Raw genomic sequence first — 21,514 nt, 5'->3', positions numbered from 1 at the left:
TCTGCCTGTGTCTCTGCCTCTCTCTCTCTCTGTCTCTCATGAATAAATAAATAAAATCTAAAAAAAAAAAGAATTTTACATTAACCATTTTTAAGTGTATAATTCAGTGGCATTAAATACATTCATATTTTGGCAATCATCACCACCATCCATCTTCCCAAACTGAAACTCTGTACACATTAAACAACAATTCTTCGGGCACCTGGCTGGCTCAGTCGGTAGGACATGCAACTCTGGATCTTGGGGTCATGAGTTCAAGCCCCATGTTGGGCACAGAGCTTACTAAAAAAAAAAAAAAAAAAAGTCCTCTTTCCTCCTTCCTCCCAGCCCTGGCAACCACCATTCTACTTTCTGTCTCTATAAATCTAAATAATCTAAGTACCTCATATAAGTGGAATCATATAGTATTTGACCTTTTGTAACTGGCTTGTTTCACTTGGCACATCTTCAAGGTTCATCCATATTGTAGCTTATGTCAGAATTTCCTTCCTTTTAAAGAATGAATCATATTCTACTTTGTTTATACATTTATCCATCAGTGGGTACTTGGGTTGTTTCCACCACTCATGTCTTCTGATGGAAGGGAAGAGAAGATGGCATTAGGATATCCATGCACAAGCATGTGATATTGTAGAATTTGTACTTCTGGTCCAATAGAATTCACCTCTATAAGGTTGATTCTAGCCTAGCGTTTATATTAGATAGCATAGTAAAGGGGCAGCCCAGGTGGCTCAGCAGTTTTACGCCTTTGGCCCAGGGCATGATTCTGGAAACCCAGGATTAAGTCCCATGTTGGGCTCCCTGCATGGAGCCTGCTTCTCCCTCTGCCTGTGTCTCTGCCTCTCTCTCTCTCTCTCTCATAAATAAATATAAAATCTTTTAAAAAATATAGATAGCATACTAAAGCATTTATATAAGGAATAAGCCCTATTTCTGGATGCTGTAAGTCAAGGCCAAGAGAATGGCCTCAAGTTAGAGAAAAATTATTTAACATAAGCCTTCCAGTTCACTGCCAAAAATTATGGAACTTGATACATAGTAGGTACTCCATAAATGTTTGAATGCATACTTAAATACAGATGTACCACTGTGCATAATTGCCAAAAACTGGAAACCCAAGTAGAATGGATTAAAAAATCATGGTATATTCACACAATAGAATACTAACAGCAATAAAAATGAGTTAACTACAGAATACAAAACATAGAGTTTAAAGAGAGAAGCCATATGTAATAGAATGCATACTGCATGATTCCATTTATGAAGTTCAAAACAAGCATAATTAAACTGTTTCTGTTTGAGGATGCATAAAGAGATAGTAACACTATTTTTTTAAAAGACAAGGAAGGAAATGAACTCCCTAGAAGTCAGAATAGTGATTAGCCTTGGGAAAAGGGGGTTATGACAGATGGAACCTATTGAGGGGAGAGAGGAAGGCTTTCCGGGTGGTGATAATAGTCTGTTCCTTGACCTGGGTGGAACAGGTCAGTGTGTTCATTTTACAGCAGTTTGTTGAACATTTATGTTTTTGTTTGTTTGTTTTATGATAGTCACAGAGAGAGAGAGAGAGAGAGAGGCAGAGACACAGGCAGAGGGAGAAGCAGGCTCCATGCACCGAGAGCCCGACGTGGGATTCGATCCCGGGTCTCCAGGATCGCGCCCTGGGCCAAAGGCAGGCGCTAAACCGCTGCGCCACCCAGGGATCCAAACATTTATGTTTTATGCAGATTTCTATATGGTCATCATAGTCCACAATAAAAAGTTTTTTAACTTCTATTATTCTAAGGAAAATGATAAAAAAATCATGTGACATAATCATACATACAGTATTTTAGCTCTTAGTTTGATTGATTAAATGAGAAAGATACAATTGACCCACTTTGAAGAGTACCAGGAAAGAACATTCAATACATTGTCTGTATTGAAGTTTCTTTATTTCTAAGTTCCCCATGTGGATGCCTGAGCTCTCTAGTTTGGGGAAATGGAAATTAGAAGAGGAGCAGCACCAAGTGGAAGCCAATCGACATGGGCAGTGTTAACCTGATGCTTCATTAAAAGGCATTCACCTCAATGTCTCCCCCAGTGTAATCCACTTCTTAGAAATTTTATTTACTTCCATCACAGCATGATGTGTGAGAAGTGGAAATAGTCAAATAGGACAAATCCTTCACCCTGTAAGGAGCCTCCCAGGCCCTAGTTATACAACTACTCTCTCTTGAGCCATCAGAGAAAGTCAAATCAGATCAGCAAATCTTAGGAGCAGCTTTTGAAAAGAACTTCATTTAGGGAATTTCATCCGATTAAAGTTAAGTGGCAAATTGCTTTGTTAGTAGCTTTTAGATTGACACAATGAACAGCTTCCCAAGTGCTTGGGTTCTGCTAAATTCTCAAACCATTCCCCTATATATTACTGACTTTGGTGATTTTTTTACTTAGTTTAAGCCTCAGAAAGCTTAGCTGTCCTAAGGGTAGATTATTAAAATAGAAGTCCTGACTCTAGTCCAACTTGTTAAGATGTATAACATGTAACAGATCAAGGGGCTAAAAGCTCATTTAGGAAATGTCATAATAGATACTGTGACTAATTGGAGGGCAGGGTCAGAAATACTTTTATTAAAGCTATCCAGCCATCACAGTAAACAGCTTCATGTCAGGTTTTACATGGGAGGGGAAAGCAATTAGCCAACAGGGCAAAATTCTAGAGTTGTCATATACAAGTATACATATTTGTATACATATACAAATTTGTCATTCCTTGACAAATTTATTCAGTTTCTATTCTAAACATAGCATAAATTTCTGATGTATAGACCTGAATAATTACCTAGTTCTCTGCATTTTGTGCTGCTTTTTGTTACCGATTGCAGCCTTATCTTGCTGTCTCTCTTCTTTCAGGGTCTGACATTTCAGGAAGTGGAGAACTTCTTTACTTTCCTAAAGAATATTAATGATGTGGACACTGCATTAAGCTTTTACCATATGGCGGGGGCATCTCTTGATAAAGGTAATGAAACCCAGAAATTTGTTCTTGAAGGTATAAACACTGAATCTGTAACCTATTAGGTGACTACCCCTCCTTAATAGTTAATATGTGAGTTTTTAATTGACATTGTTCTTGGCCTGTTTCGTTTTGTTGCCATTGCATGAGCCTTGCATTTCACCCTGAGAGGCCAAGCTCAGCAAATGTATTTTCTTGTGCTAAAAGCTGTGGTCAAGGCAGATGCCTATCTTTAGAAACTTTGGAACTTCTCTCATTGGAACCAGAGTCATGACATATTTGATGTGAAGCTAAAGTCAGTATCCATTTCAATCCATTCTTTGGTGGGAAGCAATGGTTTGATTTATTTTTTGTGTTAACATGGTTTTTTGCTTTGTTTGTTTAGATAAAATCATGACTCAGATTAGCACCCCCTATTGGTTTACTTCCTATAAATTCAGTTCCAGTTAATACAGGCGATGTGAGGAAGCAGGGGAAGAGAAAACATGATTTTCCCCCCAACATTATATCATGAAAATTTTCACACATTGAGAACAATTGAAATAATTATTCAGAGAACATACACATGTCCACTTCAATTAACATTTTTCTGTATTTTCCAGATAATATATCTGTGTAAATATTCATCCCTCTATCAATCTCTTTTATTTTTTGATGCATTCAAAGGAAATTATAGACATAAGTCATGTCTGAATACTTCAGCATGAATGCTAATTGAAGTTCAATATTTGTTTAAAGTTCCCTTTTGGGACACCTGGGTGGCTCAGTGGCTGCGTCTGCCTTTGGCTCAGGGCACGATCCTGGGGCCCTGGGATCAAGTCCCACATCAGGCTCCTTGCAGGGAACCTGCTCCTCTCTCTGCCTATGTCTCTGCCTCTCTCTCTGTCGCTCATAAATAAATAAATAAGCAAACAAACAAACAAACCAATAAATAAATCTTAAAAAAAACCTAGGGAACCATTTTAAATAAATAAAGTTCCGTTTTGTACCCCTTCATAGTCTACTCCTGCCCTGATGCACCAAGACAACCTTAATCTGTGTGTTTTTCCACCATAGATCAATTTTGTTTGTTCTAGAACTTCATATAAATGGAATTATCCAATGTATAATCTTTCAAAGTGTTTCTCAATGTGTTTTTGAGGTCCATCCATGTTGTCACGTGTAGAGTAGTTTGTTCCTTTTTTGAGTAGTAATTTCTTGTATGAACACGCCACAATCTGTATATCTATTCTTTCATTGGTTGCCTTATCTGTTTCCAGTTACTGGCTACCTTGAATAAAGCTGCTATGAATATTTTTGTGTTAGTCCTTTTGAGGACATGTATTTCCATTTCTCTTGGATAAATTCCTAAGAGTGAATTGCTCGGTCCAGGGGAAGGTATTTATTTTATAAAAAACTGTCAAGCCCTTTTTCACAGTGTATCTTTTTGTATTCCCACCAGCAGTGACAACAGTTCATGTTGTTCTACATTCTTGTCCACCATTGGCAGTATTCTGGAGTGTATATAAAGATATCTCATTATGTTTTTCATTTGTATTTCCTTGATGACTTCTGCTACTGAGCAGTTTTCTTGTGTTCTTGTCATTCAGATATCTTCTGTGGTGACATGTCTGTTCAAATATTTTGCCCATTTTTACTAGGTTGCTTGTCTTATTATTCACTTGAGTTCTTGAAACAGTCTAGGATACTAGTCTTTTATCAGATACATATATTGTGAATATTTTCCTAGACTGTGACTTACCTATTCACTTCCTTAATGATGTCTTTTTCATTTGCAAAAGTTTTAATTTTGGGCAGCCCCGGTGGCGCAGCGGTTTAGCGCCGCCTGCAGCCCAGGGTGTGATCCTGGAGACTGGGGATCGAGTCCCACATCCGGCTCCCTGCATGGAGCCTGCTTCTCCCTCTGCCTGTGTCTCTGCCTCTCTCTCTCTCTCTCTCTCTGTGTGTGTGTCTCTATGAATAAATAAAATCTTTAAAAAAAAGTTTTTAAAAAAGTTTTAATTTTGATAAAGTTTAATTTATTGGATTATTTTTATTAATATTACTTTCTGGTCCTAATAAAACCTTTATCTTCCACCAAACTTTGAAGATACTCTCCTGTATTTTCTCCTACAGGCTTTAGGGCATTAGCTCTTCCATTTCTTATGTGATCCATCTCAAATTAATTTCTGTATATGGTGTGAGGCAGAGTATTCCACATGGATATCCAGTTGTACCAGCACTCTTTGTTGAAAATGCCCTTCATTGGTTTGCTTTGGCATTTTATCAGAAATTAAATTACGTTTTAAGTGTAGGTCTGTTTATAAGGTCTCTATTCTGTTACACTTATCTATATGTCTAGCTATGAGTCTATATCCATACTCAGTCTGATAAGTACTGTAGCTTTATAGAAAGTCTTAAAGTGTCAGGTATTATAAATCTCCCAAGTGGATTCTTCTTTTTCAAGATTACTTTAGATATTTAGGTCCTTTGTGTTTTAGAATCAGCTTGTCACTTTCTGTGTAAAAAAGATGTGGGATTGGGGCACCTGGGTGGCTCAGTTGGCTAAGTATCTGCCTTCTGCTCAGGTCACGATCCCAGGATCCTGGGATGGAGCCCTGGGGCATCAGGCTCCCTGCTCAACCAAGAGCCTACTTCTCCCTCTCCCTCTGTCCACACCCCCCCCCCCCCCGCCACTCGTGCTCTCTCTCTAATAAATAAAATCTTAAAAGAAAAAAGAGGTGGGATTGTGATTATAACAATATTGAATATATGGATTAATTTGGAGAGACTTGACATATTAGTGATATTGAGTCTTCCAATTCATGAGCATGTTATATATCTCCATTTTTTTAGATCTTCTTAGGTTTCTCTCAGCAGTGTCTATGTAGTATTAAGTAAACAGGTCTTGTGCATACTTTTAGAAATTTATGCCTAAGCATGTTAAGGTTTTGATGCTACTATAAATGGAATTTTTGTTTCATTTTCCAATTATTTGCTGCTATTACTAAAATACAATTGATTTTTGTATGTTGTTCTTGTATTCTGCAATCTTGAGAAATTCACTTTTCTAGTTGTTTCATAGATCCATTAGGTTTCTCTATGTAAGCAATAAAACTGGGCTACAGTTTCTTTGTAGGAAGGTTTTGGTAATTTAATTTTTTTAAAAGATTTTATTTTTTTATTCACAAAAGACACAGAGAGAGAGAGAGGCAGAGACACAGGCAGAGGAAGAAGCAGGCCCCCAGGGAGCCTGATGTGGGACTTAATCCCAGGACTCCAGGATCACGCCCTGGGCCGAAGGCAGGCACTAAACCACTGAGCCACCCAGGGATCCCTAATTCCTTTAATGCATAGGTATTCTGAGTTTGTATTTTATCTTGTATGAATTTTGATAAGTTGTGGGATTTTAAGGAATTTTCCCATTTCATCTAAATTATTGGATTAATGAAAAATCACTCATAATATTCTATTATTATCTTTTCAACATCTATAGAATCTGAAATCACCTCTTTTTCCCCTAACATTGGTGAATTACAGCTTTTTTCTTTTTTCTTAGTTTACCCAGGGGTTTGGCAATTTTGTTAAACTTTTCAAAGAACCAATTTTTTACTTTGTTTTTTTTAAAGATTTATTTATTTATTTATGATAGACAGAGAGAGAGAGAGAGAGAGAGAGAGGCAGAGACACAGGAGGAGGAAGAAGCAGGCTTCATGCTGGGAGCCCAACGCAGGACTCGACCCCGGGACTCCAGGATCACGCCCTGGGCCAAAGGCAGGCACCAAACTGCCGAGCCACCCAGGGATCCCCTGACTGTTTCTTGTATGTTTTTTTTTTTCTATTTTTCTATTGTTATTTCCTTTCTTCTACTTATTTGCAGTATATATTAGTTTTCTTTTTCTAGCTTTTTATGATGGAACTTTACCTACCTTTTCTAAGATAAGGTTTTGAAGCTATAAATTTCTTTTTAAACATAGTTTTATCTATGTACCACAAATTTTGATATGTTACATTTTGATTAAACTGTTTGAAATATTTTCTGATTTTCTGAGTCCCTTAGATGACTCATATGTTATTTTATTTTTTTAAGATTTTTTTATTTTTATTGTTTATTAATGAGAGAGAGAGAAAGAGAGAGAGAGCGCAGCAGAGATACAGGCAGAGGGAGAAGCAGGCTCCCCGCAGGGAGCCCAACGTGGGACTCGATCCCTGGTCTCCAGGATCAGGCCCTGGGCTGAAGGCCGCGCTAAACCGCTGAGCCACCCCGGCTGCCCTCATATGTTATTTTAAAGTTTTTTTTAGGGCAGCCCTGGATGGCTCAGCGGTTTAGCGCCACCTGCAGCCCAGGGTGTGTTCCTGGAGACCCAGGATCGAGTCCTGCATAGGGCTCCCTGCATGGAGCCTGCTTCTCCCTCTTCCTGTGTCTCTGCCTCTCTCTCTCACTGTGTGTGTCTCTCATGAATAAATAAATGAAATCTTAAAAAAATAAAATAAAAGGTTTTTTAATTTCCAAATTTTTTTCTAGATATATTTTTGTTTTTTTATTTGATTTAGTTCTATAGTAGAGAATACACTATAAAATTTCAGTTCTTTAAAATTGATTGAAACTTGTTTAATGGCCTAGCATATGATCAGTTCTTTTTGAAAAATGTTTTAATACATTTGAAAAAAATGTATATTCTGCATTTTTGAATGCAGTGTTGTAAAGATGTCAGGTCAAAGTGGTTGTTAGTGTTCAGATCTTTTATGTCCTTACTGACTTTTTTGTCGAGTTTCTCTATTAGGTAGCGAGAGAAGGATGTTATTATAATGTGCTGCCAAAGCAAGCACAGAGAGAAGGATGTTAAAATCTCCACGTCATGCTTGCTTCAGCAGCACGTATACTAAAATTGGATGGATACAGAGAAGATTAGCATGGTCCCTACACGGGATGACATGCAAATTCTTGAAGCATAAAAAAGAAAAGAAAAGAAAAGAAAAGAAAAAAAAAATCTTCACATATGGTGTGTGGATTTGTCTGTTTGCCCTTTAAGTGATGACAGTCTTTGCTTCATGAATTTTGAGCTCTGGTATTAAGTACATACACACTTATTGATTAGGATTATTATGCTTTCCTGATGAATTGACCCTTTTATCATTGTGAAATGTTCCCCGTTTATCTTTAGTAATACACCTTTTCTTGAAATCTACTTTATCTGATATTGGTATGATTACTCCAGCTTATTTTATGGTTCTTATTTGCACAGTATGCCTTCTTCTATTCTTTTTATGTTCCTCCTATCTGTGTCTTAGGTAAGTGCATCTCTTCTAGACATATAGTTGGATCTAGTGGCCTTTTAGGTATATCTCTTTGCATTTTTATATCTTAATGCTTTCTCTAGAAATTATAACCTTTCACAATTCACTAAAAGGTAGTATTGTGCCGCCTGAGTAAAATGTGAGAAACTTGCAGTCATATAGTTCCATTTACCATCACTGTATGTTTTATGCTATAGTTGTCATTTATCTTTCTTCTGTACATATATAATCCCTACAATACAATATTAGGATTGTTGCTTTCAACAGTTTTTTTTTAAGAAATTAAGAGAGGGGCACTTGAGTGGCTCAGTGGTTCAGCATCTGCCTTTAGGTCAGGTGGTGGTCCTGGGATCAAGTCCCACATCACGCTCTCCATGGGGAGCCTGCTTCTCCCTCTGCCTATGTCTCTACCTCTCAGTCTGTGTCTCTCATAAATAAATAGATAAAATCTTTTTTTAAAATTAAGAGAAAAAATCTTTTATACGTACCCACATTTGCCGTTTGCTTGTATTTACCATTTTGAGTGCTTTTCATTTATTCCTGAGTACCTAAATTTTTTTCTAGTATCATTTCTCATCAGTCGGAAGAACTTCTTTTGTCCTTTCTTTGGTACAGATCTGCTAGCAATGAATTCTCTTAGATTTTGGTTGATCTGACAGTGTCTCTATTTCACTGTTGGGTACTGCAATATGTAAGTTATAAATCTCACCAAAGCACTGCCTGAGGCTTTATCAACACAATCTTGCTTGTTCAACACTTTTAGGTGGATTCCTTAAGATTTTCTAATATAAGATGATGCCATCTGCAGAGAGACATTATTTTACTTCTTCCTTTCCAAACTGGATGCCTTTTATTTCATTTTCTTAATCCACATAGCTTTTTTAAAGAACAGTTGCTTGTTTGCTTGTTTATTTAAAATCATACCTCCTTTAACCTTGTAGAATCTCTTGAAAAAAAAAAAAACAAACTAATGGTATCATAGAGGTTATGTTTGTATGTGTAATAACACAGGGTTATTTCTCCAGAATAGCTCTGTTTCACAAAACGGATTTGACAGCATCTGAAAATCCAAAGATACAAGATTTAAAGTCATCACTTATTATAAAAATAAAATTAATAAGTTCCTCTTTATATTTGCATACCTGTTTTGAAAAGCTCAACTAAAGACAGTAAAATTCCTTTAAAGAACAATGATCTAGGATGAATCACCATCTGTGTTAAAATTATAGGGTATATAAAATAGAATGATTCAGGGTAGTGGTGGCAAAGGAAAGTGCAACCTAGTGGTTAAAAAAAAAATGTTTCTTTCAAATGACTGCAGGCCATTTCCTAGGATGTGCATTCTCCATATAATCCATGCCTCATTATCCTTGCTAATAGAAGCAGTGCTACAAATTATACAGTCATATCTGACATCCAAATATATGTTTGGCTTTGAGTTATAAGATATTTAGCATTGTTTTGACTTCTTGGTTTGTTTTATCTGTGTAACTTTGGATTCCCTGGGTATAAAACGATGGATATCTAGGGGAAGCTGGCCTAGATTCATACTAAGTAGCAGGGAGAAGCCAAGTATATTCATTTCCTAGGACTGCCATAACAGATTACCTCAAACATGATGATTTAAAAAAAAAAAAAAAACAGAAATTTATTCTCTCACAGTTCTGAAGGCCACAAATCTGAACTCAAGATGTTGGCAAGGCACTGCTCCCTCAGAAGCCTCTAGGGGAGGATCCTTCCTTGCCTCTTCCAGCTTCACGTGGCTCTACTCACTCCTTGGCTCATGGCTGCAGAACTCCAGTCACTGCTTCTATCTTTACAGGGCCTTCCCCTCCTTCTCCCCACATGCCTTCTGTGTATCTCTTGAAAGGATTGTCATTGGATGGCCTGCCTGGGTAATCCTTAGCCAAGATCTCATCTCAAGATCTTTAATTTAATTACATCTACAAAGACCCTTCTTCCAAACATAGTCACATTCACAAGTTCTAGGGGTTAAGATGTGGACATATCTTTTAGGGGGCCACCATTCAACACACCATAGCAATTAAGAACCAAATATCACCCATTAAGTAGTCCACAAAGTAATAGCAAAATGGGAGGTGATGGGGAGAGTGAATTTAAATTACTTTGAGAATACTTGTATTGTCTGTTTAAAAGCTTAAATTGTCTTAGAAACCTAATTATACTATTTACCTAGGTAAATAGTGTAATTTATCTTTCAAGTCTCAATTCAAATGTCACTTCCTCAGAGAGGCCTTCCCTATCTACTCAATATAAATTATAAAAAACTATATTGCCTATGGTTCTTACAATTTTTTTAAAAAGACACATTAACCAGGAGGCCTGGGTGGCTTAGCAGTTGAGTTTCTGCCTTTGGCTCAGGGCGTGACCCCAGAGTCCTGCAGGGAGCCTGCCCTCCCTCTGCCTGTGTCTCTGCCTCTCTCTCTCTGTGTCTCTCATGAATAAATAAATAAAATCTTTTAAAAAAAAGACACATTAACCTAAAATCCTCTGCTTTCACTATTGTCATCAGTTTCTATCCACAAATTATGGACAAGGGCTTTAATTTCCACAAACATGGCTAATCGAGCAAAGACCACTAAGTACGATATTTTGTATACTGTAGGCCCTCATTACTGATTTATTTACCACCACCTCATTAATATCAAAATGATATCAAAAAAAAGTAGGCATTAGCCTGGATTCTCACTCCTATATTCATTTCTTCAATAAATCTGTCTCTACTTCCAAAACATATCCTGCATCTGACTCCATTTCTGCATCTCCCCTACTAAAGCCCTAGTCTCTCTACAGGCTCTACCCAGGCTCACAGGGTTTCATATGTCATGGCCTATATACTCTGAGTTCATCAGTATCACTTTCTTTCCAGTTCACTCCACTCCACATTTTCTTTGTTTATATTCTAAATATACCAAATTCATTCCCACCTGAAGTCCTCTGTTTTAGCTGTTCCTTCACCTCAAGTGCCCTTTCCCATGATCTCTGTGTATTTGGGCCCCTGTAATCCAGGTCTCCTATAAATCACTTCTCACACTGTCCCATTCGAAAGTAACTCCATCACCCTATGTGTCACAGCATTTGTCACTACCTGATATTTTCTCGTGTTTATTATCTGACTCTGCTTACTAGCATGCTTATATGTCTTGTTCATGGACATATTTTTTATGCCTAGAATAATACTTGGGACATAGTAGACACTTTATGAATATTTGACCAATAAATGAATAAGTAAATAAACATTTTGATGGATTGAATAAGACATCAGATTTCAAGCCAATAAACCCTCACCTTTCCCAGTAGACCCAGAGAACAAACTCATGCCATTGATTCATTGTGTTCCTCTGTAACTCCTGTCTTTTAGACTTGACATTATTTTGCCTTCCTGCATGCTTAAAAGGGTGATATCAGTAATGTTAACTGTTCACATACTAGTGTATGCGTGGAAAGACTAGCATGTATTCAGCTATCCTTGCCAAGTTCCCTCACTCTGCCAGATGTGCCTATCCTCTGCACACTCTCCTTGCACTTTCCCCCTTGCTTTCAAACCATCCTAATCCTGACAGTCCTACTAGTGATTCTTCCACTGGTTTGAGTTCTACTTGAATTCTCCCTGCAGTCATGGGATTTTACTGCTAAGACAATACTTGGAAGAGAGGGAAAAAAGTGTAATGGTTTAGAACATAGGTTCTGAAGTCCCGTTCCCTAGGTTTTAAGTTGGACTCCATCATTCACTGGCTGAGTTGCTTTTAGGCAAGTTTAGTTTCTGTATTTTTAAAATCAGAATCATGATACCTGCCTCATAGGGTATTAACCTTGTGCCTATTATGCAGCAACTATTTAATAAATGTCAGCTGCTTTCCTCATTAAATTGATAATGTAAACCAGAATCAATGTGACTCATCCATTTGTTCAGCCAACAGCAGAGGTGCTGTGCTGGGTTCTACCCTCAAGAAGCTCATGGTCTACTAAAGGGGAGAAAGAGAAGTATACAAGCTGCTCAAGTTTGCTGTGCTAAATGCTAATTAGATATATGATTAAAAGTGGAGCCTCTGCCCCATATTAGGCTTGAGGAAGGAGTGGGGCAGGGGCAGAAAGAGGAGTACTTCTGTCTGCCTTCTGCTCTCAGTCTTGGCTGTCTTCATTTTTCCCAAAAGGTTAGGACCTTCAGAAATTGGAACCTTTAAGAGGCTCTGGCACTTCTCTTGCTTGGCTATTTTAGAGCTTGCAAACCTGTCTTTAGACATAATTTAGCACAGAATTTCCCAAACAGCATCGTGAAGAACACTATTTACTGCAATATGTTAATGGTTCTGTGGGTTTAAAAAAAAAAAAGTTCCATGGTTCAAATAAGTTTGGAAAATGCCAGGTTGTACAGAATTTCTTCCTGCAGCACTACTCCTGCCAACTTTTTAATATGCTAATGTGCATTATGAATCTCCAAGAGAGCCATATAGTTCTCAAACTTGATTTGCCCCAAAATGTCTTTTAACAACTTACAAAGCTAATGTTCTTCAGAACAGTTTGAGAACCCAGGCAGGTGGTAACTACAGATTTACCATATGACAGCATGATCCAATCCCTCCAGAGTAAAAATAACAAAGTTCATTGAGGCTCTTTCTTTAGTTCTGCATGGCCTGTGTGAGAATAACAAACTCCCAGGCAAATGTGAAATGTCCTTGGTGAATTCTGACCATTTGAAGAAAGAACCTTCCTTCATGAAATATTGTATATTTCCCCTATAGGTCGCCTCTCGTTTAGCACTTAAGAGGAATTGGTTCGATTGCTTATTTTTACACATACAGGGCATAAACTTAGATATATAACCTCTCAAGTGCTGTCTAAATGATTTACCTAGTCTGAAGAAGGTAATGGAAAACTGAACACCACTTCCTCCCTGATGGCATCCTACGATGAAAAAAGTTAGAAATTGAATTGGAGCTTTAAAATGAGCTATGGTTTATATAACTTAGAGTATTCTTACTTTTGCAAAGAGAATAAAAGGTTTCTTCTAAAGTGCCAGTCATATCAAATCTCTGTTGCCTTTATTTCTGAAGTGACCTGTATGGCATAGATGACCTTTAAGACTGTTTGTGGCTTTGAATTTCTTTGAGTCTGTTATTTTAAATGAGTAAAGGAGTCTTATCAGTCTTTTGATATTTAGGTCCCTACTGGGTTTTCGGGGAAGTTATAAATTAGTAATGGAATAAATTCTAACACACAGCAAACCACTGTATTCTGAACACTTATCTTTAACTGACAAGCTGCCGCCCTCTCCTGAGCCCTAAGAATCCCATAGCATCATCACTGGGAGGATTGTGAGGCCATCACACAACTAGAACACTTATAGCGACTATCATTTCATTGCAATTTCTGTATGCCAAGCTTACTCTAAGTGCTTTATGGATATTATCTTTTAATCCTCAAAACCCGAAAGGTAGTTGGTATTATCCCCCATTTTGTGGACAAGGAAATATAAAATAAAGCAGCTTGCTCATAGTTAACCTAGCTAAGCAGGTAGAGCCAGGATTCATGCTCAGGCCTCTTTAATCCCAAAGTCTGTATATTCCTTCCATCTCTCAGTATTTCCCAAAATGCTGCTGAAACACAATCCTGAAGGCAATGTTTTGTCATTTTTAAACATCCTTTTTAGTAGCTCAAGAAAGACACTCTCTAGGTCATTTCTTTCCAGTTCCCTTTGGCTGAGCATAGACCATTCTTAGGGTGAGAATAAAGTCCTTTTGGTAAACTAGGGTGTTTTGGAGTTAGTGCCCTTCTCTTGAATAGGAAATATGACATGACATTTCCCCCACAGAGTTGTCTCTTCTGTTCAGGACCATGTTCTACAGACACATTCTGACATCTAGAATTCATACCTTAGAGTTGACACAGACTCATAGTTCCTCTCTAATCTAGCTTCTTATCCCACATAGGAATGTCTTAGTAGGACACATCTGTGTTCATCATTTTTCTAATCCTATTACTCTTTGTGAAGAAACCAACACACAGAAGCCTAAAGTCACTTACATAAGGTCACATAACAAGAAAAGTTGGTGTCCCTTTAAAGGATACCATAGAACAGAAAAAGACACGTGTATATCAAATGGTATGTTTGTCAACATTGAAACATAGGACATACAGATGTGGACCTCTCAGTTTCTAATCAAGATGTTCTTCACCAGCTCTACTCTTTGGTGTGGCAATGCTTTGTTACGCATTTAAATACTGTCCTAACATCTAGCACTTCTTGAGAGTTAACTATATGCATGAAATTTGTAAGTAAAAATTTTGGCTTCAAACTCAAACCTGAGTTTGAGTCCTTGCTCCTCACTACCTTTGTGACCTTGAATAAATCACTTAAGTTCTCAAAGCCTCAGTTTCCTGATCAATAGAATGGTGATAATAGAATATGGCTTCAGGGTTATTGTGCCAGTTAATGAGACAATATTATATTAATATATCAGATGGAAAGGATAACTATACCCAGATGCCTGTTCTGGTTTTCGGCCCCTAGATAATATCTTTCCACTGTCCAGGAGCTTATAGAGTTCTACCCCAATATGGGAACTTAGCAAAAAGTTATTAAACAAAACTAAAAAGATTACCCTAGGACCTCATGGAACTTACTTTTGTTCTCTTAGGAAGTAGTATCTACAGCTTTTTTCAGTCACTTTTGAATTCATGTTTGTTTTGAAGTTATAAGTTGGGGTGCCTGGGTGGCTCAGTAGTTGAGCATCTGCCTTTGGTTCAGGTCATGATTCTGGAGTCCTGGGATCGAGTCCCACATCAGGCAGGGAGCCTGCTTCTCCCTGCCTATGCCTCTGCCTCTCTCTCTGTCTCTCATGAGTAAATAAATCTTAAAAATAAAAAAAAAAAATTTTTTTAAAAAGTTACTAAGTAATTTGCACTTACTAATGAGGAAGATTGGAGCCTTTCACTTCTCCTCAGTTTCATCATTCACCCAAAGATTCTTGAGATCATTGCTTTCAGAAGGCATTATCCTTATTTAAGTTCACTTTTCCTAGAATATGTAACCCCTGTTAACATCTCTAGTGTTCTCAACATTCAAGGGGAAGTTTTCACTACACCATAAACTCTTGAGGACACGAACCATGTTCTCCATATCTTTGTATCCTACTTTGATCCTAGAACAATTCTTTATATACACAGTAGATGTTCATCTAATGTGAATAAATGAGTGGATTAATTCTAGACATAGTCAAGTCCTAGAAAGGATGGTGACTTGCTCTTATAAAAGCCTAGTGTGAGGGAGAAAATGATACAACTATGTCACCTTCACCTGTCACTAATTTTTTTAAGACCATGGGCAAGTCACAACTTCTCTGACCCTCAGGTTAGAGTGATACTAAATGTCTCCAAAGGTTCTTCCAGATTAGAAATTCTAGGACTATAATTAAGTCAGCTTTTTTACTGAATGTAGTAATGTTTTAAGGGACATGTTATAGCCTAAAGTTATATCCAAATTTCTGTGAAAATGAAGTAACTTATAATTATCAGATATATTTGAAATCAGAGCAGCACTGTTGAATTCCCAAAAGCAGGGTGGCAATCTCAATTTATATTCTTGTTAAGAAATGTAAAACTTAATTAGACTTTGGCCAGTGTATCTAAAGATCTAATTTGTGGAGTTTGGTATAGTAGTTGCAGGAGAGGTACATTTGTGTAAAATGTACCTAAAATGAGCACAGCTGTACATCAAGTATGATTCTAAGAACCCCAGAAGGACATTCCCAGCTATAAAAACCTTCTACTTAGCTTTCTTGCTGCATAACAAATTACTACAAATTTAGTATCTTAACCTGTTATCTCAGTTTCTGTAAGTCAGTCTGGGCACAGCATAACTGGCTTCTTTCTCAGCTTGGGTCTTTTTTTTTTTTTTTTTTTAAGACTTTATTTATTTATTTGAGAGAGAGAAGGAGCAGAGGGCAGAGTAGGCTCCCAGCTGAGACTGACACGGAGCTCAATCCCAGGACCCCAAGATCATGACCTGAGCCAAAAGCAGATGCTCAATTGACAGAGCCACCCAAATGCCTCTTCGCTGCTTGGGTCTTAACAAGGTTTAAAGTATAGTGAGTGTTGGAAGAGCTGCATTCTCATCTACAGCTCAGGGTCCTCTTCCAAGCTCATTTAGGTTCCTGGAAGAATTCAATTCCTTTCAGTTGTAGGACTTTTCCTTGCTGGCTGCCAGCCAGGGATCACTCTCAGCGGGCCACCGCAGTTCCTTGCCATGTGGCCCACTCACAACATGGCAGCTCACTTCTTCACAGCCAGCAGGAGACACCCTTTCTCCGGTTGTGCTGAGTTGCATTCTTTTATTATATAATAGTAATCATGGGAGTGATTATCCCATTACCTTTTCCATATAAAGTAACCTAATCACAGTAGTACCCCATTATGTTCACGTAGATCCTGCCCACACTCAAGGAAAGGATTATAGAGGGTGTATATATGTATATATATACACATATATATATATTAGAGATTATTAGAGTTTATTAGAGATTATAGAGGGTGTGTATATGTGTGTATGTGTGTATATATATATATACACACATGTATATATATATATATACACACATACCAGAGGGTGGGAATGTTGGGGACTGTCTCAGAATTCTGCCCTCCACACAAGCCATAATTCCAGAAATTCACACTTTTACATTGATTCTTTGAAGACTTCCGAAGATACGGACATTTTAAGTGATTTAAGCCATGTTATCTAAAAAAAAAAAAGTAAAATAACATGGCAGCCATAAAATTTTAATGTGAGAAGGGAAGTTATAAATAATTTTATTTAAACCTTTTATTGTTTTTAACCTCTTCAATTACTCACAAAGAGGAAGGAAATGACTTGTTCAAATCACTGGTAGTGTGACACAATACTGAGACCAGAGATTTAGGCTCACTGACTTCCACACCATTGTTCTCCTTGGCTCATGACACCCACTGCTGCTACAAGAACCTAGAGAATTATATAAGGGATTCAGTGTTTATATGTGAAAGCAGAAATAGGAAAAGTTCACAGCAAGAATGTATGAGAGAGCATTCCCCAGACAGCTATAGCATGAAGGCAGGAGTGGGACTGTCACAAAGATGTGTGGGGAACAGGTTATGTGGGGGAAAGGCTCCTATTTTATAAATTCTTTTAAAGTTTGTGGGAGGCAAGCCCCTGCACTTCAGTTCATCGCTGCATTTTGTAGAAACATTTATATGTGAAGAGGAGTGTTGACCAGGATTCCATTCATTTAAGACAAAGTCATCAATGTTTAAAATGATTCATGATGAAGGCAAGGAAGCTCAAATTCTGAAAGAAATGTTTGCTTTATGAGGCAATTTCTCTGCAAAGACCTCATTTATTTTCCCAAATTTAAAGGCCCTTAGCAATTCTAAAGATTGATTCTGACTTAACTATATTACTATGAATATATTGTGATTTAGTAAAATTATGTAAGTGCCTCCAGGGAGGAAGAGAGCTGTTTTGAGGATTCATGATTACCAGTGAGAGAGAGAGGAGGGTGAGGGTAGGATAAACTGCCCAAAATCCATATAAATAGACAAATAAGGATAAAATTAGCCAATATTGTGTCCCGCTGAGAAAAGGATCAGAAAGGAATTCCACCAACGGGGAAATACAGAGATTAGTATTTATTCAAACTCTGCTTCTATAGGGACTTCAAGGTTTACTACCCTTAGAAGCCTCTGAAGCTTTGATGAGACACTTGTCAAGGTGAAGAGTATTTAACCTTATACATTATTTCAGCAAGGCAGATTTTAAATATATCAGTTCCCCTCCTTGACGCTACCAGAGATTCAAATTCTATTGAAGCTGACAACTGTAGGCCACCAAGGAAGTAATGTTGTAAAGGGAAGGGCAATAAAAGGTACTCCCTCCTCAAGATTGAGGTTAGGATAAATTAGGAACTGGTTACATAAATGATATATCCTGTCAGTGGAATACTATGCAGCTGTTAAAAAAGAATTATTTATGTAAGGGTATGGCATTCTTCCTAAGAGATGTTGTTAAATGAGTAAAGCAAAACCATGTATTTAGCATACTACTATTTTTGTGGAAAGAAATGAAGAATGAAAATTTGATTTTTATATCCACATTTCTGGAGCAACTGGAGATATTGGTTGCCCCTGGACAACTAGGTGACTAGGAGATAAGGTTGGGAAGGGTACTTCGACCCTTTTGTACCATTTGAATTTTGAAACAGATAAATGTATTAGCTAATGAAAACCAGCTTTTTCAAGTAAAAAGAATGAGAATTTAAAGAGTTAAGGAGGCAAAAACAAGTGAATATGGGAAGTTGGTCTCCAAGTAAGAGCTGGCTTTGTTATAAAGGTTTCCTTGCAACAGGCCTTAACTGTCCCTCTGTAAAATCTATCCTGATGCTCTCACCACCCCCTACACCTTCTGTTCTCGCTCACTAGTCAGGCGTTAGCATCCCTTGCCGCTTTCAGTACTTTATTCAGATTGACTCCTCCACCCCCCCCCCCACCCCACATCACCCACTATCATACATGCTCAAATCTGGAGCAGGCATCTCTTTAATCCTTTAGAATTCAGATCCAAAATGTACCTCCTCCCAAACACACACTAGTCCACTGTAACCCATATGTGTCTATTAATATGTCTGATAATTTCTCCTACATATTTCTCAGTCTTAATGGCATATACAGTCTCCCCCACTAAATTGATCATTCTATGGGTGCATCAGCTGAAATCACTTCCCAGTGGTGCTGGTAAAAATGTTTGCCTTTTGTGAACAGAATATGATGAGGACTTTTGAAGCCAGATATTAGATAATGGATAATGGCAATAAACTTAACTCTAAATCAGTTTATACTAGATTAAGCACGTAAAGCTCATCGAAGCAGTCATCTGGGATGATGCCCTGAGATTCAGAAAACCTGAGATTCAGGTTTTCTCTGTTGCATGTTCTGGTATTTAGGAGCTAGGACCACCAACATCACCTCTGACTAGGTGGCAGCCGGAGTACACAGAGGGGGTCAACCCACCTACATCTTAAAAGCACCAGGAAGAACAAGGAATTGTTATTTTCATTATTGGTATACTGCTCTGCTCTTAGCTGCTTAAATTGCTAGTTCCCATGAATGCTGTCCTTCCCGCCTCCCCCGCCCCCCAGAATCAGGTTGAAATGTGTGTGTTCTCTTAGCCAAAGTGCCTTGAAAGAAGATACAAAAGAAAGGACAGTGCTCTCCGAGGGAGAATCCTTCTACCTATCCCCACCACACCCCCAAAGCCATCTAGGGACGGACTGAAGAAACGAAGGCATCTGTATCATTAGCCTTTCCAGGATTGAAGCAGAAATGTCTCCCCTCACTTAACCTTGGCAGTCACAAGCCAGCTTTTCATTTTTTCCGCTGCAGTCCAGGAAGGCAGGAATAATCACATGGCCACACAGCCAGAGACTGCCAGCCCAACTTGGAGTATCACCTTTCCAAACACCTTTGCAATTAGGAAGAGACAGGCAGCTTCTAACTGGGTCATGCTCGCTCATCATCGTAGCCAGATCTGTGCATCAGAGGCAACTGTGGGGAAGAGCTCCCAGGGCCACCTCTGTTTCACTTGTTTGTTGTTGTATTTTTTTTTTAAGATTTTATTTATTCATGAAAGACACAGAGAGAGAAAGAGAGAGAGGCAGAGATACAGACAGAAGGAGAAACAGGCTCCATTCGGGGAGTCTGATGTGGGAGTCGATCCCGGGTCTCCAGGATCAGGCCCAGAGCTGAAGGCAGCATTAAACCACTGAGCCACCAGGGCTGCCCTGTTTCACGTGTTTTTCATTGGGTTGCAGGTAAATAAACTTTTTAAATTATCCCCGAAATTACTAGAAGTTTGAAGGGAATGCTAATGTCTTCCAGCATATAGGGCAATCAGATCTGTGATCAAACCATAATGCTGACTCCTCCTCACAGCCTCCAGCTATTCAGTTACTGATCTCTGCCCACTAGCACTGAGGATTCCCCAACCAGCTTTTTCTTTTACCTGAGCTTTCTCTGTTGTCTAGGGGGACACTTTCATAGAGGAATCAGTATTGTCCATATACAGGTGCAAGTAGACCCAGGGTGCATACAGAAAAGATTATGGGCTGGAAGTCGGGAGACCTAGATTCTAGACCTAGGTCCGCTGCCCGCTGAGCAAATTATTCTCTGGATTTTGCACTTTCTCTGAGGTTCTCTTCTAGTCCTAAGAGTCTCTGATTCCAAGTGGATATCTGGTCTCTTATCCCTGCAGAACTCTCCCTTCTTCTGTTCGACAACTGTGGTAAATAACTCTGTGTAACGTAGCTTCTGACATTGTAGTCACACAGACTCAGCATATGTTCTTCCTACTACTGAACTCTCCAGCTATGGACCTTGCCAGAGAGGAGACTGGGGACCTGGCACAACTCAGATTCGATTCTGTCTGGACTTTTCAAAAGGGTACCACATTTTCAAGAGCCAGCTGAGCCCGCTTCTACACATTCTTCCTTATCCTAATCTAGTAGAAATCACCCCATCTCATTGTCCATCTGTTGTTCGGGCAGCAGGACCACATTTGCACCAAAGAAGTATATAGGCCTTGGAAACCTAGACCTTCTCCAGGGTGACTTCACGCTCCAGGCAGACATCTTTCAGATTACAAACTAGAATCCCAGCCATCAATCAGTTAGCATCATCAGTGAGAAAGACCCAGATTCCAGAATCCTGGTCTACCTGGGGAGGTCAAAAGCTGGGTGGGGCAGTGGGGGAGGAGGGCAGTGTTCTGCTTGCTATGATTTTTTTTTTTAAGATTTTATTTATTTATTCATGAGAGACACAGGCAGAGGGAGAAAGAAGCAGGCTCCATGCAGGAAGCCTGATGTGGGACTCAATCCCGGGTCTCCAGGACCATGCCCTGGGCTGAAGGCAGGCGCTTAACCGATAAGCCACTCGGGCATCCCTGCTTGCTATGATTTAATTATGACTTTCTGACTCAGGGATGTGGAAGCAAATATAAATGAGCCAACTCTCAGGACCAGCCGTCAAGCATGTGGCTTGTAATCTGCTATCATCTTGCTTGTTCCCAAGAGCTCACATTTTGACAGCTCACCAGCTAGTTAAAGATTTGTTTCCTCCACTGCTCTGATTCATACCCTGGGGACCTGAGGATCTTGGACAGGGAAAGGGCACCCCTAGCTGATGACATCCCAG

At 38.7% G+C, this 21,514-nt stretch overlaps 1 protein-coding gene, 1 long non-coding RNA gene and 1 other non-coding gene across 16 annotated transcripts in view; 2 read left to right on the top strand and 1 right to left on the bottom strand.

Moving 5' to 3' along the window:
- MICU1 (mitochondrial calcium uptake 1) overlaps positions 1-21,514 on the top strand; it is a 248,023-nt gene that overhangs the window by 217,363 nt on the left and 9,146 nt on the right. For 13 of the 14 annotated variants that reach the window (XM_072823516.1, XM_072823512.1, XM_072823522.1 and 10 more), the window contains one exon: positions 2,896-3,004. In XM_072823516.1, the coding sequence (XP_072679617.1) occupies positions 2,896-3,004 (109 nt within the window). Of the gene's footprint in view, positions 1-2,895; positions 3,005-6,639; positions 6,800-21,514 lie in introns of all 14 variants that reach the window. The other variant, XR_012029516.1, reaches the window with a different exon arrangement.
- On the top strand, positions 7,841-7,942 carry LOC140632780 (U6 spliceosomal RNA). The gene has a single exon (XR_012030470.1). It is a non-coding gene; the product is annotated as a U6 spliceosomal RNA (small nuclear RNA).
- LOC140632003 (uncharacterized) lies at positions 8,667-13,604 on the bottom strand. Its single transcript, XR_012029519.1, has 3 exons — positions 13,278-13,604; positions 13,148-13,201; positions 8,667-9,335 (listed from the first exon to the last, which is right to left on the bottom strand). It is a non-coding gene; the product is annotated as an uncharacterized lncRNA (long non-coding RNA).

The sequence above is a fragment of the Canis lupus genome, chromosome 4 (genome assembly GCF_048164855.1).
Source record: "Canis lupus baileyi chromosome 4, mCanLup2.hap1, whole genome shotgun sequence".
Lineage (NCBI taxonomy): Eukaryota > Metazoa > Chordata > Mammalia > Carnivora > Canidae > Canis > Canis lupus.
Note: the sequence above shows the minus strand (reverse complement) of the source record. Positions and strands in the feature narration are given on the sequence as shown.